A 20,178-nucleotide genomic window follows, 5' to 3' on the forward strand; every position below is an offset into this window, starting at 1 on the left:
GGTATTGTTTTGTTGACATGTAAACATAATATCACTGGTTTGTACTCTTAGTAATCATTGTATTTCTCCAAGTTGTAATCTGGTCTGCAGACCATTTATGTTCCATTGTATAATATAGCTATTGAAAGTATTTTATTATAGCAGTCGAGTTTTGCTCTCTTTTTTTTTATATTATCAACTTGGATTTTTTCTAATAATTTACCCACAACATCCATTTCTTTTTCTTTATAATATACTAAGTGCTCAATGCACATGCATCCTTTTTCATGGGTACTCAAATCTGTGGTTTCTTTTTTTCTATATTTCATAAAATTTCTTATAATGTCTGTCAAACAATCTTTCATTGTTTTTGTTATTATTACACAATTCTACAAAACAATCATTACATCCACACGTGTTTTCACGTACAGTACATTCCTTGTTTCATTTGCTCTTGTACCAATTATTGGTGATAGAGTAATCTCTTCACCCTTGACGTAATCATTATCATCTTCTACTTCAGTGTTTTGGATATCTGTATCCATAGGTTTTACTGTTATTTTAGGAGATAAAGGTATATTCTTAGTTTGTTTTTGTTCTTTCTTCATATCCTTTGTCTTTGGTTTAACCGACGTTGCTCTAATTATAGTTGGTTTTTTCGTTTTGGGTGGTCTCTCCAAAGGCCTATTTTCAATCTTTAATTTCCACTCCATCACCAAGTACTTTCCTCTGTTTCTTCTGTAGTAGTCTCATCATCTTGTGCTATTTGCAGAACGAGGGTGATGGTGACACAACAGATTTTCCACTCAGTTTCCTTATTTTGCACCACACCACTCTTAGTGTGCTTGGAGTTTATTCCATTAATATAGTAAACCCAAAATTCTCTTTTGGCTTTCTTGTAAAAGCGCCCCTGCTTGGCTAAAACACGTTTGTAGATTAATTTAGACTGAGGGGAGCCACTAGTTTTGTAATGTCTGTAGCACTTCGTAGTCACTTGCCTCAGAATACCACGTCTTATTCCACTAGGGAACTGCAGGTCTACGAGGTTGGCCTTTTGTTTTTGGAACTGAGCCTTCAGCACTCTTCAAAGTAGATTCAATAAAGTAATCATAGGCATCTAGATGAGAATGAAAGGACTCAACTCCCTATCTAGACTGACACCCTTACTGAATTTATCCGTCTGCATCCTCTACCTTCCACTTAGGTAAAACTTCAGATGGAGCATTTAGAGCATATTTCAAATGGATCAGGTAGTGATCACTTCCATTTAAGTCTTCATTAACAGACCAATTAAAATCAAGGTGGATACTTGTTGAAGAAATACTAAGGTCCAGTGCAGAGAAATGATTATCATGAATGTTGTGGAAAGTCATTGACCCATTATTGTAGAGGGTAACATCAATCCTGTCAATAAGGTCTTTGATTAATTTCCCTTTACTGTCTAAAAACTGAATTTCCCAAAGGGGGTTGTGGGCATTAACATCACCTAGGGTAATAAAGGAGCTAGAGGTTGGTTAATTAAGGACTGAATACCTCCAATGTTAAAAGCAAGGTCTGGTGGAAGGTATAAGGAGCAGATTGTTATCCTCTTTTCCAAAATGGCTGAAATAGCGACAGCTTGTAGAGTTGTATTTAATTGTATTGTGGAGTGCTGTAGAGATTTGAAAGCTGTTATGAGAGCAAAATTAAAATACACTAAAATGAAAAAGGTATTAATATCCTAGGATCTCTCAAGTCTCACAATGGAGACAGAACTGAACATGATAGTTTATGATCACTGAATACTGCTGCCTCATTCTTACATTGAGGAAGGAAAAGCAAAGGCAGTTTCCAGTATCAATACTTGTAAGTGTATTTGACACATTTATGTCATACCTTAAAAGATGAACTTGACATACTTCACTTTCCCCTATCCTTTTCACTGTAACCACACATTATATTTCCAACAGGAGTAAATTTACTTGTAAAACAGATGACGCATAATCAAAACTTGAGAAAAGGAAATATCAAAAACAGTGACATAAAAACATTACTGAATGTCTTGCTGTCATCTGTTAACTTTACATTCTATTTGTACTTTCAAGACATCTTCAACTTGTAACTTTTAAATTATAATGGCAACTTTATATCCCTAGCTGATGGCTAGACAAAGTACCTAATAACAAGAATCCTTAGCTGACAATTTAGACCTTTCATAAAAAAACATATCAAGGATGTAGGCTATAAAGAAAATGAAATCTTATTTGCAGCCAGCTTGGCTATAATACTTGTAAATGAGAGCCATTGGCAAGTTCAGAGGTTTTCCTTTCCTGCAAAATAAAGAAATGGCATGATGTTTATCATATCTCCCAGTGCTTGGCAAGTATGCATAAAGTCTATAAATCTATCAATCTTCCTTCAATAGGCACATTCTATGTCTGTTTACTAAAGTCTCAGTTTAATAACAGTTATTGCTAATGTAATCTGAATACTGTCTATTATCTAGAGGAATAATAAAATTAAGAGCAACAACAACCAATAATTACAAACTACACTAATAATTAGTATTACAGTCATGAACACTGTCCTCTGTATCTTGTGCATATCATAAAACAGGATAACAAGCATTTTGGTCCCATATAATACAGATTAAAACCATCTAAATATTAAACATTTACTGTTTAAACCTTAAAACAATTTTAGATTTATAAAATCAACTAAGAAAACCATATAACATTACTCTCACATCAGTACTTTACTAACAATTACCATCTGCTTAATTTATCATATAACTAAAAAGTTACACTTTGTACAACATACTTTCAAATTACAATTATTCCTTCATACTTTCAGTGGTACCAGTTTCTACAGCAGACTTTTCTTTACTACTGACACCATTCACCCCGACTTCATCGCCATTTGAAGCATCACTCTTCATGATAACTTTTCCTTCATCTTTTTTTTGTGGAAATATTCTGTACTGGTCCAAGTCACCATCTTCATCATCTGCTTCCTCATCATCACTATTCTGACTCATGTTTAGTCGAACCCTTGCTCTTCCAAATGCACTTCTTGTCTGAAATAAGGACAATTTCTAAAGGAAGGTGCCTGGTGCTTTTTTTGTAAGCTTCTAAAAAGTGCTGTTTGTATGGAACTAAAACAACTAATATATAAAATTTTATTTCAAAAATATATCAAATTTTACAGTAAAAAAAAGGCCCTAATCCACAGTTAAACAGCCACCCTTGAAAGTACTGAAGATGGTAATGGAATGAACTGGATGACTTGTACATAGAATATTTTAATTGTCAGAGATAGTTTTCACTTGATAAATCACAAGCCATAAGAAGGAAGAAAAAAACTGTGAAACAATTTAGTACACAAACTTGGGGTTAACATGGACAGTGAGCTAGGACCGAGAAACTTTATTACAAAAACAAAGATTAATTTACACTCATGGTCCAAGAGAGGAGAGACACAAGGCTCTCCTGAGTTGCTTGTCCTCTGTCATACCTACAAGAAAAGTTGGGTTGGGAGGAGGCTCTTCTTTTTTTTCCCAATAGTGTCTGCTGGAGGAAAACTTTCCCTTAGTGTAAAGAAGCCTAAAGAGACATGCTGGAGTGAATGTGTTCTCCCTCTCCTAGGTTCACCGCTGAATGTTCAGTGGGAGCTGGCAAGGGGGAAACTCCTCCCTTAGGAATTGTAGCAGTGGAAAGAAGTTTCACCAGAGGAAGAAAAGTACCACAGATGACCTTCCATGTCACTGGCGGAATGTTGCTATCTGATAATACCAGGGAGACCTCCTTCTTGTCCTCTTCGTAGCGAACTTCACCCACTGTTCAGACGGCCACACATGGCACTCCAAACATGGACTATCCTTACTGCAAAGTGCTGCCTGCATGAGGTGCACAGAGTGTGAAGGTCCACCTCCACTGAGGAAAGGAACCTATTACATGGGCTGTCCTTCCCTGGACAGCACCTAAACTCTTGAGGTTTCCTCTGGAGGGAGGTGGAAGGCTGATTAGACTGATGGGTTTGGCTCATATTTACATCAAAGACAAACCCCACAAACACAAATGCATGCAAAAGAATAATAAGGAAAATATGCAACAAGATTTTTTATTGATAACGCAAACAGCAAAAGTTGGACACACGGTCAACTAGACATTCTTAAATGATGGCAAAAGGAGGCAGTCAAATCAGACCAACAGGTGGGCAGGGCTTCCCCCTACCTGTTGATAATTAACTACCTTGTACAGAAAGTTTAAACAGCCATTCCAGCTTGCATTTGCAAGCCAAATCCTATGTAAAGAACAAATGTTTGTATTTGTGTAGGAAGAAATTAGTCTTGTTGATTGATTAGGTATTTAGGTTGCTTAGTTACTAGTTAACTTCTTCCCTGACACAAAAAAAATTTTTTCTCAGCAAAAAGCCATTTACTTAGGTTTTTACACATACGCATAAGAAACAAGTAGAGGGGTTTCTGACGAACCAACTGACAATAAAATCATGTCCATTTAACAATGCCAAAACAAATAAAGTGGTGCATACTCTTTTAAAACTTACAGCTGACCGATGACTTTGTGCTTCTGCTAGGTCGTCTGGAATCTCTCTGACGTCATATGTGTGTAAAGGTAAAGTTTCTAACCACTTAAGCATAGATTTTTCCTGAATCTCAGTATTAATGATTGTTGAATCTATGTATTTTTCACGAAACTCTTGAATTTTCTTGGTAGCTTCATCCCAAGTAAGGGCCTGAAATATAAAGACGGGAATTACACTGAAATAATATATTTCTCATGCTTATTTTTCATTAAGTTCACCTGGTAAATTCAAAGACAAAAAATTTGCACCCTACAACCTATTTTACATAAAACAAAGAAAAAGTCATCAAACTGGCACTAAAATGTAAACATTTTAATGAAATTCATATCAAGAATCTCTTGGTTTCCTAATAAAAAGTAACTTTAACCAGTCAAGAGAGAGAGGGAGAGAGCAAATCAGTTAGTCAGGAGCAGTTTATCGGTGCTATTACCACCAATTTTCGGTTATCGGAGATTTCCGTTTAGCAGCACTCAGCCGGAAACAGAACCCCTGTCGTTAACAGGGGACTGCTTGTATTAATAATTGAAAATTGGTAAATCATTTTTTTAACATGAAAAATACACTGTACTTAGTCATGAAAATAACATGAAAACAGGCAGTTATAAGCATTTTTAGAGGGGGGCCTTTGGTGTTTCAGCTACTGAAATTCACAGTTATAAGTGTTTTTAGAGGGGGTGGGTTCCAATATATCGCAGGTTTTCAGTATTCGCGAGTGGTTGTGGTACCCAACCCCCGCGAATATGGGGGGTCAATTGTATCACATCCAATACAATTGGATACAGTAAGTAATATAAGTATTAAAATCATTATTATCTGAAGTACAACTGTCCTGACTGACTTCTGCAAATAGACACTGTCAGTGCAACAGCCCAAAGGGGACCAACAATTCACGCACATTTCAGCAGCCTAACCAACAGGCCTTGCTGCATAACACCCAGACTTGGGGCAACTTAGTTCAGCTGTTAGTACGCCCAAAGAATCTTATGACGCTCTGCCCTCCACAAAAGAATTTTGCTTTTTAGATCTTTTTGGTTTTTTAATTTTTAGTAAGGGGCTGTAAGCCTGTACATTAAAATTTTTCATAAATATGCTCTGCTTAAATTGGTGTATCTTATATGCCCATGATTCTTAATGCCATTAAATACATTAGGTGGCTAAAAGTAAAAAATTTAAGCTTCACACTATCCACTTCTAATAGCAAAAGAAACTGTATAAAAAAGTTATTCTTTCATTTTGCAGTAATCACAGGTCTTTTACCAATCTTGAAAGCGTAACAAGTACAAGAGAAAGATAAAAAAGAAATGAAAGCAAATGGAGCAATAAACCCAAAAACATGCCAGAAAGTTAAATATAACACAAGCAAAATCATCAAAATGTGAAATTTTTCCCTAAATAATGACAATGGATAAATATAACAAAAAAACTGTCCATAAGTACTGTATCCATCTCAACGGCTAAAACACAAAATTGGGTCTCAACTTGGCAGCCTAAATCTACAAATATATTTTGTATTCCGAAGACCCACAGGGGAAAATGTAATTACTCATAAAAAATAAGCTACAAAGACACATCAATCACTTCCAAATTTTGTGGTACCGTACTTATGATTTCAGTTGCAGAAAAATGACAATTCTTACTTCATGGATACCATCTGAGCCATATCTAAGATTGTATTTATCATAATGAGGTTCTTCTAGTACTAAACCGAGGCTCGGAGCTATTGGCACATCCACACGGTCCTTTCCCCACGCCTTGCTTATTACATCTGGGCTAGCTAACCCTCGAAGAACTGCTATTGCTAGTCCCACCATTTTTCTTATCTGATGCAACATAAAACTTTGACCTGAAAAAGAAGTTCTTCCTCTAACACAGGTATGTTTGACCTAATTCAGCAAACACTACTACTACTCATTATTACAGTGGGGGCTTCTGGTTGCATAAAATGAGGTTTACTGATAGTACACTACCAAACATTAATTACCTTGATACTTTATGTTGCAAGCATTATGTCAACTTTCTTGGCAATAGGACTCTTTGTGATATTGAACACCATACATTTCTAATATATTCACAAAAATTATGTGCAAAATAAAGTCTGTTATAGAAATACCTTTAATTCTAATAATAACCCACTCCACAGATTCACGTTCAAATGGATCACCACACTCAATGTCAATGATATAACGTTTTGCACTGTCCTCTTGGAACTTTCTGAAAGATATGGATACAGTAAGGATAATATGAATTTTTTTATTTTGTATGCTGATCGCACCTAATGGCGCAAAGATATAAGCTAATTTTAACAGTAGGTAAGATTCATTGCAAATAATAAGTACTGTGCTTCTACAATAAAAACTTTATTCTACTGACGAGACATTTTCATAACCAAACATAAGGTATATCTAAGAATGGTGTCTTCAAAATAGTAAATTTTAAAAGTACTCTGTATTTTTTTTAATATACACACCAAGAAGTTCTTTACATAGGATTTTGCAAGTTGAAATGGCTTATTAAACTTTACCGACAAGATAGTTAACTATCGACAGGTAGGGGGAAGGCCTGTTGGTCTACAGTCCACTTTACTTTTTGGTCCAGTTGTCAGATACGAGTGGCTGAGGTGGGCCATTAATGTAAAGAACATCAAGTCTGTGTGTTGGGAACAATACAAATTACTTTTAAAATTTGCCAGTTGTTCCTAGACAAATACAAACCTTCATTCTTTACATAGAATATGTACCCATCGGTGGGAAGAAATCTTGGAACTCTCTGAACCGACTGGTAGGTTCACCAAACCTGGGATGACACCTCCCTGGTCTAACAGGAGCAGAGGAAGGGACCCTGCACCTCCAGTGTACTCGACTTCTGGACCACTGTGTAATGGGTTTGTGTGTAGTTACTCAATCAGGCTGTAAGAACCTAGACGGAAATGTTGGAGACAAGAAAACAGGCAAAAATGAGCGAGTCTGCTTCACTGTCTGTCCTCCTCCCCCCTTGCCAGGAGAGGAGGGGAGCCTGCATCCCTATGTGAGGTCCCAATCAGTCGCTGGGACCCTCAGGGCATCCTCACTTCAAAACAGAAATCTTCACGATGCACTGGGCACTCCCAAGAAACAAAGATCCAGCACTCCTGATTCAAGCGATCTTTTGCGCATTTTTCAGAGGTTACTTTATGTTACTGTTAGAACTGTAGTTACTAATGTATGTCAGACGCTGCAAGCTTTCCAGCCATATGTATTTGAAATCTCTTCCTAATTTACATATAGAATTGTTCACCATCAGCCCTATAGTAAGATTCACCACTCTTGTCCAGAGTGCATCACTCCCCTTGTTGGATGCGTCCGACAATGAAAGCATCCTTGAGGGGAAAGTGCCTAGTGGCCCTCCCATGTGTGGTTCCCATTGCCCTGCTATAGCTTCTAAAAGGAACGACAGATCTAAATATGGGAGGCAACAAGAAAATTGTCTCTGAAGCAACAAGAACTTGCATGTGACCTCCCTGAGTTTGCTGATGCCAGAATCAGGAGGAAAGATTCTCACTACAGGTACTGCCATAAACAAGCATACACAGGTGGTTACTCTCTGCTCAGAAAAGAAGCAAAAACTTTCAAAATTTATTGCCACTTAAACTTGAAAACTTAGGTTTGTACTATGACGAAAGCAATGAGTTTGCCAGGACAAACCAATATTCCCCAGGACCCCAGATCCACTTCCACAGGAAAATGGTAAGGGGGCGCGTAGGGGAATGAATTCCCAATTCTTGTATGCTCACACTGTCCAACTGCGGAGGGTCCTGGACCAGCAATTTGAGAACCCTGACTGGATGGGTCAGCCTTGCTAACAGAGGCGGCGATAACCAAAAATCATCGATTTTGTGCCTATCGGTGCTGGTAAGCACCAAAAATCACCGAAAAAATGCCAAAAAGCGCCGATTTTCGCTTATCGTAATTCCGTTGGAACAGAACCCCCGCCGATAACTGGGGACTGCCTGTATTGTATTTTCAGGTTATTTCTGTGACTAAATACACTTTTTATGATGCAAAATTATCTACTAATTTTCAAAAATACTGTAATAATAATACTGTACCTGTAATAATAATAATACTGTACCTGTAATAATAAGATTAAATAACTGAGAGAGAGAGAGAGAGAGAGAGAGAGAGAGAGAGAGAGAGAGAGAGAGAGAGAGAGAGAGAGAGAGAGAGAGAGAGGATTTTAAGCTTTGGCTGGTATAAAGTAATAAACCACCCAAGGGACCCCTTTATAGTACCCAAGGGACCTTCTTATAGCAAACCCTGTTGGTAACTGCAGCTCCTAAACCAGTTTTCTCACCTCTTATAGATAAGATGTTCAGAAATGATATATACTGAAATAATATTAAAGTGATATTGAAATATTAAAATGATATTGAAATATTAAAGGGTTTTAGGATGATAGTTTAAGGTATATTCAGTGTTTGAACTATTAAAATAGGTAGCTATAAGCATTTTTAGAGGGGTCTTTGGTGTTTGAACTATTAAAATAGGCAGTTATGAGCATTTTTATGGGGGGTGTCAAGTACTCATGGATTTTAGCTATTCACGGGAGGTTGTGGTCCCTATCCCCCGTGAATACTGGGGACTGACTGTAATGGTACCCCAGGGACCTGAGGAGCCAGGGGTAGCACCAATGTATAAAGCAATGGATACAACATTACTCGCAGTTCTGCTAGGAAGAGCACATTAGTCCCCTCCTCAGAAAGATGTACCACTGGAAGTCTATCAAGACTTCCTAAAGGGAGATCCAGGAAGAGCAGCCTTCCTCTTCCCCTACTCAAAAGGACTGATAGTGGAAGATGAGGAGGCGACGTTAACTCCACAATACTCGTTACTACCAAGCAATCCGATCCAAAGATTGGGCCTGTCAACCTGGTCCAAAGATTGGGACCGTCAATAGTACATGAGCCACAACTAGGTTGCAGTATCCCCTCTTAACAGTCCCAGAGAGTAAAAGAAATAAGGGACAAGGTGGCCTCCTGCCACCAGGACTGTCCAAACCCTGAGTTCTGGAAACAAATGAGAAGGGCAAATGGGTCACGCAAACCCTTCTCTGTGAGATCCCGAAAGATTGCTGAGGGGAGCTGAAATGTTTCCCCATCATCCTGGTCACCTGACCAAGGAAGGACAGAGAGAACATCCCTGAACTGTCGGCAAACCTAACCCAACCCTTAGACTGGGTAAAAGGGAGCCAACAGTCTGCACAAATGAGCCATGCAAACCCTTCTCTATTCCATCCCAAAAGATTGCAGTGCAAAAGATAGAAGTGAACACTCATTACTACTGTCAACTAACCACAGATGAGCAGGGAGAGCACTCCAAACTCTTTGCTGCTCATAAATCCAGTCCGTGAAACAATCCGCATGAAGTGTTGTCGGCCCCCTTTCTCTGAGAGAGAGAAAGATGACTCTACTCAAAGCAAGCTCAAAGCTTTCAGAGAGATGAGATGGAGAGAACCTCAAATCTAAGGGAACGTCACTCAATGCTAATCCTGCCCAGGAAATCAATCACTGTCAGCGATCAAGACTTTTCACCCTACTGAAGGGAAATGGGTGCAGAAAGAAACTTAATAATCTTCCTAATGCACGTCAGACTCCCCATTCTAAAATCGCAGCAGTAGTCAGAGTGGAGGCGAGGTTCTGAAAGAATGACGCAGAAAAAGGTGAAGGGAAGGAGAATGTCTCTATCCTCCTACCATCACCTGCCTTGTCTGCAGAGGCCACAGTGATCAGACTACATAACCCACTTTTTCCAAACAAACACAGGAAGGACATGACTGTAGGATTACCTTAAGAAAACCAAACTCTCGCTGAACTTCCAAGAGGCCAAGCCTTCCATATCTGCAAAGTAAATACATATATTACTAGCATATTGAAGCATGACACAGTTGTTGTAAATGCTACCCGGATGGGTCCTGAGAAATGTCTAAACTCTACAACAACTGAAAGCACAGTGAAGTGCACACCAACATGTGGAAAGGGCCTCCCCCTACCTGTTGATAGTTAACTACCTTGTCGGTAAAGTTTCAATGGATGTTCCAGCTCAATTCACAAGCAATGACTTATGTAAGGAACGAAGGTTTTCTGTGTAGAAAAAACAGTACATATTTTCCTAAGAGAATAATATAAAATAAAATAAACCTACTTCCGAGCAGTAAAGTTGTGGAAATTGTGTGTGCCTTTGTAAACTTTCACTGTACTTCTTATCTTCTCAAGAACATCTGGAGTAATGCGATAGTCCTCTTTTGTCATCTGAAATTACACAATAAAGGTTTAAAAGTTGTTTTTAAAATCCACATTTTTTCCATCTCTTCGGCATTGCGTTATTTGACATTTTAGTGTAAAAGCCAGTCCAGTCATATTAACAGCTGAAACAAAACTGACAAGGCTAAATTTCATTAACCAAGAAAAAATTAATGGCAAAGAATTAGCATCTTTTAGCCATGTTGATTTACATTTAACCTTAAAAGTGTTTGCATATGAATCTATCTTTACATAAAATCTGACTGGGAAGGGAGAGGGTCGTTCCAAACCTGTCCGTGGTTCAAACACACATTGTTCTGCTTACAGCTTATGAGCTTGGGAGATAGTTCTTTTACTGCTTACCATAAATGTGTTTTTTATCACAGAAAGCTGGTTCAGGCATTATTTTGAAGTCATATAATTGTACCTTATTTTGGTATTGTTGATAACTAAAACAAGCAAAATTGTGTCCAGAATGAAGCACTAAAATTAGCAAAGAACATACAACCTCTTCCTTATGTAAACATTTTCAGAAAAAAAAAAAAAAAATGACATTTCTCCCTCTCTATATATATATGTGTACATATATATACACACAAATAGGCTTTGATGTAGGAAACACCTATTTTCAGTAGTTTTAGTAGCTGCTGTGTTTCCTCAAAGGAGTTAAACTCTCATGGTCACCCTCCCCGGGCTCCATACAACAGACCAACCAATTACAAAGAATTCTCTTAAAGTTGGTCTCGGCCAGAATAGCGCTTGTTGGCCCAGTGATAGAATATAAAGAACTCAGGAGAGGAGGGCTCTATCACCTGTCCTACAACGATTACCTAGGCTCTACGTCTTACTCGCACAGATGTGACAAGTCAATGCCATCTCCATTACATGCCAGGTCTGTGCAAGATAAATGTTCACCCCAGGCCCATGCCTTTTTGTCAGGGAAAGTGGTTGAGTTTGAGGACTCACAGTGGCTACCAACATTAGTTTTTTCCTACGTCAAAAACCTGTTTTTTGATAGTGTAGCCACTGTTCGTCCTCAAAGGAGCTTAGAAAAGAAACTGATAGGTGACAAAATGGCTTAGCTCCTAAAATAAATGCCAACAACCCAGATTAATTTTTGCTCTGAGGAATAGTCATAGGTTATTAGCCATTTTCTTTATTCCATATGCCCATAGGATTTGCCAAAAAAGAACAGTGAACAACACACAAACCAATTTGTATTATTCTTGTGGTTTGATGGTGGCTACCTAATTATGTTGGGTCTGGCTGCAGGATTATTGCGCCTTCCCCAGCAATATCTCAGCATGACCCCACAATCATGACAACAGTGTTTCAGGAATTTTTTTATTCAAGGTAAAGTCTCAGGCTACCAACCATTTCTTTATTCTGGATGCCCATTCAGGTCTGGCAAAAAAGAACAGGAGTCACACAAACCTATAATTGTACTATCCGTTGTGGTTCTTTGGTGACTTACCTAATTATGTCAGGTCTGGTTTTCCGAAGAAAGTTAACGATGTACTCGCCTTTCGAATGTCATGCGACTAGGAAAGGAGAGAGGGTCTGCCTTTTAATGAGGGCCACTAAAATTCTCAGCCCATGTAGAGAGAGTGGTTTGTTTGTAATAAGGTGTACGAAAAATAGCACCTTCTGGGATGTTTGCTGTGACATCTAGGTAAATCTTAAGTGCTTGAACCAGGCATAATATTCTATATGAAATACTGAGTTCATTTTTCAGAAAAGGGGGCTTTCCTTTTAAAAAGGTCCTCATTCTCGGCCAGGAATGATAGGCCAGAGACAACAGCAAATGATAACTAGGTGTATGAGTGGTGAAATGTCTTTGTCTAAGAGAGCCCAGTGCGGTAATCTGAGCTCCTGATGCCAAAGCAGTCAAGGAGACTGCCTTTTGCAGCAAATGAATTGAGCGGATGACAGGAGTCTAAGCACCTTATTCAGGAACCAGGTAATGGGAAACCTTGCCGGAGCTGACCTTTGCAGAATAAAGACTGACGAATGGTATTAACAATTTCTATATTAGAATCAATTCCAAATCATAAGGCAAGGGTTCCACCAACGTTGCCTTGTATGCCATGATTGTTGAAATAGCAATGCACTTTACCTCAAAAGATAATAAAATGTAAAACTGTTTTAACAGATTTCAACTGGGCTCTCAATGTAGGGGTAATCTATCCACATTTTCCGTACGGACTGGTATGCTGGATTGATGAAGTCTGTAGTTTTTGCACCAGGTACCTAGCACTGTTAGGCACATAATCTTCAGTGTAGATGAGATTTAAAATTTCACGTGAAAGTCACGGCTCAGAAAGGAGGATGCAGAGACGACTTCCCCTCCTGCTGTCTGGGACAGAACAACATATAGCAACACAGGCAATCGCTGGTTATCGGTGATCTGGTTTTTTTGAGGCTTGTCTAGTGACAAAAATTGGCGATTTTCGGCGCCGATATGTGCCGATTTCTGCTTATTGACGCCAATAATCGTGTACTGGCGCTGATAGCCAAAAATCGCCAAAAAAGCTCCGAAAATCGTCAAAAAGCCCCGATTTTCAGTTATCGGCGATTTCCGCTTATCGTCATGCTGTCAGAACAGAACCCCCGCCAATAACCAGGGACTGCGTGTATAATCTATTCTTTTACCTGTTGTGAAAGAAATAAGGAACCAATTACCATTTGGCTAATTTGGGGCTACTAGGCAAGCGGTTCCGTTGCAAGCTAGTAGACTGTTCAAAGCTTTCGAAATCTGGGACAATGAAGGAAAAAGGTATATCGTCCTCCATTTGTTCCAGTTTTGTAGGAATGCACCTCTTGCTACTGCCTAAATGTCCAGGTCTGAGACGCATATACTGGAAATTGATGGTTCTCGCACGTGGCAAACTGGTCCACTTCCGGATTGTGGAAGCATGTTAGCAAATGCTGACTTGAGAGGAGCTCAGCATGGGCCTTACTTTGTTATAGAAGACATTGCAATCATATTGTCTTGGACCAAGAAAATGTGAGTCCCTTTTGGAGGTTTCAATTTTCTGAGATCAAAAGACAGCCAACAGCCCAAGAAAGCTGGTATGACACTCCCTCCGAGCAGTTGAACGTCTTCCCCCTAACTGACAATCATCCCAATGGCCTACCCAACCTGTCAAGGAGGCATCCGTATGCATTAGCACTCATTATGCACTTATTACATGATTTCTATAATATATTTATGTATTCAAGCTTCCAAAAGCTTGAATAGATATGAAATTGCCAAAATGCTGGACAGCTTGCCATCAGATGAGGAAAAGTTCAGATGAAAAGGATGAAAATGTCATTGCCAAGAGACAGAAGTATATTAGTGTATACTGTATTCCTCCACCTGTTGATGGTGAAATTACCAATGAAGATTCCTGTGATGAAGAAACTGTTAAAATTGGAAATCTTCCTAAAACACAGTTGGACAAAGGCATAGCCACTGACAGTGTTTCACGTGAGTCCAAGGAATATCAAGGTGTACAGTAGCAAGTCATTGCATTGTGAGAAAGGAAAACAACCCCATAATCCATTTTTAAAGAAAATGCCCTCAAAATCTTTATAGAAATTAATCAAGATTTCTTGACCTGAGAGTAGAAGCTTCTTGAAATCAAGACATGACCTCATTATCCCTACAGACCATCAGTAGCTTTTAGACTTTCTTTTATACACTACTGTTATTGAACAGTTAAATGATGGAAACTGTTTTACATGCGATCTAAAAGGGAAACCATAATTTTCAACTCTCCTTTACAAAGATGAGTTTTCACTCAAATTTAGTTATTACTGTATCAGGATATAGCACAGTCTCTTGTCGTCGAATGTGTTAGTCATTGGATCAATACGTAGGAAAAGATCTAACGAGATACATAGATATTACAATCATGCTAACAACTCAGAATTGTCAAAGTAGGATAAGTTTGCAGAATTAAGATCCCTTCTCAACCTTCCTAATGAGCGTTTCATTAGTTACAGAACAGTTTTTGGCCGTACCAATGTCTGTATTGACAAATCAATGATACCTTGTCATGGGCGTCATCCGGCTAAATAATGTATAAGAGGAAAACCAATTCACTGGGGCTACATAGGATGGACAGTGGCCAATCCATTGGCATACATATATCTTATGGATGTATATCCAAGTAAATATGAGAGTCCAGGTTCTTCCATAAATGTTTATAAACAGACTTTGGTATAGGGGAGCAGTAATTTAAGCTGTCTTGATAGACTTGAGTCTGTGCACAATATCAGGGAATAAAATTCAACTTGTACTTCCATAATACTTTTAGAAGAGATTCATAAAAGAGGTCCAGGTGCAACTGGCACTCTTCCAAGCAATATGATTGAGAAATACCCTCTTACAAGTGCCAGACTATTTGACGAATGTTGTAGAGGGTAGAGGGAGTTTTGAGTATTATTTTGATAAAGATTCAAATGCCATTATAGTAAGGTAGAACAACAATGGTGTTGTTACTTTACCATCAAATTGTTACTTTACCATCAAATCAACATGCAGTACTTATAACCATTAACAAAAGTAGAACGTTACTCAAAAACTTAAGAAACAATAACATTAACCATGTCTTCTTTAATTAGAAAATATAATTCATGACTGGGAGAAGAAGATAGAGCATATCTTTCCACTGAAATTTCATATTGATCTTTGTACAAGTGGATTTTCTGAATCTAAGACCATATTTATTGAGATCTATTTTTCCGAGTTTCCATCTAACACAAGTTTCTATTCTATTTTAATTCACCCTGTTATTGGTAAAAGAAGTTTAAATCTAATAATTCTGTCTTCATCACATCATAAAACTAGAAAACTGACATTGATTGGATGTATAATGAGTACTACAGTACTAAAATTTTCTTTGTTTTCCAGAGGGTTTATGCGTCCTTTTAATAAGCAGGATATTTGGTTTGCAGTTTAAGAGAAATAAAGGGCAGATAACTCACACAATTTTTTTGTCATTGACCTGTGTTCCCACCATCGCATTTTCACATCTGGGATGCCCAAGGCTGCATTTCTGCAACACTGATTTTTTTCTTTTCTCGTAATCTATATCTTCAAATGGAATCCTGGAGCTATTTCATAGTTTACCCACCTAATATCTATCATATATGTGAAAAAAAAAAAATTGATAGCAAAAATGTTTTTTCTTGCATGGGACACAGAGTTACACCATCCCAACACTCTCTAGAGGTCATACCAATGCAAACTAAAAACAAAAGTATTTGATAAATTGGTTTCTTACTCAATGTCACCAGAATCTCAATTGATGGAATTTGTATGACCTCATTTGATATATCACTGTAATCTCAAGGGGCTGGGCAATAAGCATATTTCAGAAATAAATGTACTGTACCTCATGTCATAATTTTCTGAGGAAATTATAACAAGCAAACATCTATTACAGCATATACATATGTATATATTACAGCACATACATATGTATATATAAGAGTAGTAAAGTCTACATTATTCCACCCTCAGTAATAACAAAGTACCAGTTTTCCTTTTCACCACTGATTTTTTCATTCTTCAATATTCTCTCCTAAATGACAACTCATTTTTTTTTTTTTTTTTGGGGGGGCATTGGCTTACCCACCTGTGTCTTCACGCCATACATACACACTAGCTAAGTAACATAGCAAAAAGCTACGCAATGCAATTTTCTTGCAGTGTGCATCAGCTACAACTAGTTCAAATAAATGTGGTACTATGCTAAAACAATGTTAGGAAGCATTGCTCAGTAGTAAGAGTGAACACTAAATACAGCAAAGTAGTAGGTTTCTATAGTTCATTACCATTACTATGCTTGTTCATCAGCCAATCAACATAATATAATATACATTCTCAGAGTCTAGCCAAATAATTTGAATTAACAGCCATCTCTTATCTTTTAACATTTTTGTGATAAAGGTAGTTCTAAACAATTACAAATAAAAGATCTCTTAACTAAGAATTCAAACCCTCCCCTTACACAGTAAACTACAATAACAAGAGCAAAGGGGATCAAGGTCTAACATCTACATGAAAAATTACACTTGAACAAACAAACACTTATCCTATTCAAAATGGATTACTATTGTTTGTTTCTCAAGTCCGATAACCTTCTTTTGTTTAATTCAGGATATGGCCTATGACATCCACCAAATTACATCTAAACCTAAGCATATTACTTTCACCACTGTAAGCACAGTCTTAGCCTAGGTCTGTGTAAAATCACTGGTGAGAGACTGGAGAAATAAGCCTTTCAAGTTTTCAATTTCCTGTTAAAAAACAAGGAAGGCATATCACTGATTACTATATATAAAATAAAGTACTTCTTTCTTTTGACTACCACTCATAAATGCAAGATCCACATACATGCCAACATACTAACAAACAGACAGACAGACAAACACACAAAAAAAAAAAGTGATAAAGACAAACTTCTTCCAATGGAGCAAAGGCAAAGGTGGGACACATATAGGAATATGTGCGTGAATCACACCAAGTCTTGCAGTTGAAGCCTTTGGTTGTGCGTCGAACAGCCATGACTCGGATCTGGTCACATAAGTGTTTGTTGATTTCATTCACCATATCTGCCACATCATCAGCTGCAATTAAAAACACATGCTGAGTGTGGATACACAGAATTATTTCACCACCACGTTTAAAACTTCAACAATAAAGGTCTACCATCATAGTTTATCATGTACAGTACTCATACCAATTTTTGTATTTCAAAATGAGGGAAAATACAAACATTAAGATCAATATACCCTTCCTAATCCAAGTTACATGAGAGAGAGAGAGAGAGAGAGAGAGAGAGAGAGAGAGAGAGAGAGAGAGAGAGAGAGAGAGAGAGAGAGAGAGAGAGAGAGAGAGAGAGAGAGAGAGAGAGAGAGAGAGAGAGAGAGAGAGAGAGAGAGAGAGAGAGAGAGAGAGAGAGAGAGAGAGAGAGAGGAAATTCATCCAAAACTGTAAAAGTTACAAATGTTGACATAAGTACCATGTACAATGACTTTGGTACACAGCACATTTGAGTTCCAACAGCTTTACCGACTGAGAACTGTACTTGCTTGTACTTAGATGCAAAGGTAGGTGACAGGAACAGAAGGTGTTTTTGGTAAGCACTGTAGGGAGTTTTAGGATTAAAAAAGAATGAAGATTTTGTTGAAGGGTGTTTAAAAGAGGGTTGACTGTTAGAATATAGCAAAAGTAATATGTATTTTTCCTAACATACAAACCTGAAGTTCTTTACACAGGGGATAGATTTGAAGCTCGAGACAGCTGTTTAAAGTTTACTGACAAGGTAGTGAACTTATCAACAGGTAGAGGAAGCCTTGCCCACTTGGTGGTCTGCACTCTATACTTTGTCTTTTGGTCTAGGTGCCAGATATGAGAGGTGGCTGAGGTTGGCTATTATGTAAAGAACTTCAGGTTTGTATGTTAGGAAGAGTACAATTACTTTTAAAATTTGCTATTTGTTCTTACACAAATACAAACCTTCATTCTCTACATATGAAACTTACCCATTGGTGGCAGAAAATCTGGGAGCTCTCTCAATTGACTGAGAGATTAGCCCAACCGACGATGACACCTGCCTGGTCTGACAGGAGCAAAGGAAGGGGCCACGCACTGGCGTACGCAACATATGGGGTGAGGCAGTTGGTAGTCTTCTGGACCACTGAGTAATGAGTTTATGCACAATTGCTCAGTCAGGCTTTAAGAATCCAGCTAAAGTGTCGAAGACAACAGAACAGGCGAAAATGATCATTTAACTTTTAAGACAAGTTCATTAACTATCAACAGGAAGGGGAAACCCAACCCTTATATAAATCTGCACTCCACTTCTGGCCCAGGTACCAGAATGAGGGGTGGCTAAGGTGGGCCGGTAATGTTAGGAACTTCAGGTTTCCATGTTATGAAAAATACAAATTACTTTAAAAATTTGCTAATTGTTCCTACACAAATACAACCCTCCATTCTTTACATAAGAGACTTACCCATTGGTAGGAGGAGTCTGGGCACTTCTCTAAACCAAGGTCCTCCGTGCATCTTGCTCTGGAGGGGGAGTGTAGGAGCTAATCATCCAGTTATAAGCAGACGTTAATCCCTATGAGATGGAGTCACTTCGCTGAAGGGCGAGAACATGGGTGAATGCTTGAGGAGCTGTAGAGAGGCTGAAGCACAGAGACCGAAATTGGAAGACCCTGCCCTGGAACATGAACCCCAGGTACTTCCTGCAGTCTCGATGTACTGGGACATTTAAGTATTTATTTTTCTGTGCTCCGTTACTTCCATCTGCATGTGTTTTCGTTTCGTTATTTGTTCTTGTTATTGAAGAATATGTATGTTTCTTAGCTGGATTTTGAATTCCTCTCACTTTCAATTCCAATTTAGCCTCCTTTATAGGCATCCCAGTTCTTTCTTGTAATATTACAGTGGAATTGGGACATAAGGTCTCAGTTCTCTATTTTGGCCTAAAATTTATATTTTTTGAAGTATATCTTCAAATTTCATTTTTGCAATTTTTAACATTTATTTATTTCTTTGTTTACTTGGTATAATATATACTTCACAATCTTGTACTCTGGGATATCTCTTTTTTTAAGGAGGCCAAGAGAATACTCTACTCGATTGGTTCGTCACTGTTCTCAGGAAGCACAATAGTACCATGAATGCTATACACATTGTCATTTTTTTTATTTTCAAGTCTATATTATCTATGATTTTTATAGACCTATAGTGCTCAGGCTGACTCTGCTGTGGCTTCTATAAGCCACGACTTTTCTTTTATCTGTCTAAACAACATTTCCGCCATCGAATGTCTATTTAATAAAAATAATTTTCCAGTTTCAATGCTGAAAATTCCTGGTCAGCTTCCAAGGTTAGAAACCTTGACTACCTTTCACTCCCAAATAGGGAATCAAAGTGAGTCAAATATGGGTCATGTCGGTATTGACTCTTTTTTGGGTGCTTTATATGGTATTTAAGTTTTAATACCACCCTAATTTTGATTAATTGGACTATCCTGGGAATTGTCCACTGCCATGCCAGAAGTCATGGGGAGGTTTAAATAAGTTGCCGTGCAACGAATATTATCAATTTCATCCAGGATGAGGTGCCTCTCACCAAGGAGGCCTAACTGAGGGAGGAGCAATACTTGGTTATACACCACACCCTCAGTGCCCTACTTGTCGTCAGTCCATTGAGATCAGGCCCGGCACTGAAGGCATGGTTAAATAAAAAATTCCCCCTAGCTCAACCATGTCGAGTACTCTAGTTCTATAGGTGGAGCAGCATGCCGTCAAACCCCATCCTCCTTCAAAGA

At 38.2% G+C, this 20,178-nt stretch overlaps 1 protein-coding gene across 9 annotated transcripts in view; it reads right to left on the minus strand.

Moving 5' to 3' along the window:
• Positions 1-1,806: 1,806 nt before the first annotated feature.
• Positions 1,807-20,178, minus strand: part of Pus1 (Pseudouridine synthase 1) — a 33,649-nt gene continuing 15,277 nt past the window's right edge. For 5 of the 9 annotated variants that reach the window (XM_067132746.1, XM_067132750.1, XM_067132749.1 and 2 more), the window contains exons 5-10: positions 17,292-17,458; positions 10,740-10,846; positions 6,674-6,774; positions 6,201-6,406; positions 4,525-4,713; positions 1,807-3,034 (exon numbers count right to left, since the gene is read on the minus strand). In XM_067132746.1, the coding sequence (XP_066988847.1) occupies positions 2,792-3,034; positions 4,525-4,713; positions 6,201-6,406; positions 6,674-6,774; positions 10,740-10,846; positions 17,292-17,458 (1,013 nt within the window). In that variant the 3' untranslated portion in view covers positions 1,807-2,791. The remainder of the gene's footprint in view (positions 3,035-4,524; positions 4,714-6,200; positions 6,407-6,673; positions 6,775-10,739; positions 10,847-17,291; positions 17,459-20,178) is intronic. The other 4 variants (XM_067132747.1, XM_067132754.1, XM_067132753.1 and 1 more) reach the window with 1 other exon arrangement.

This window comes from Macrobrachium rosenbergii, chromosome 32, assembly GCF_040412425.1.
Source record: "Macrobrachium rosenbergii isolate ZJJX-2024 chromosome 32, ASM4041242v1, whole genome shotgun sequence".
In the NCBI taxonomy this organism is placed as follows: Eukaryota; Metazoa; Arthropoda; class Malacostraca; order Decapoda; family Palaemonidae; genus Macrobrachium; species Macrobrachium rosenbergii.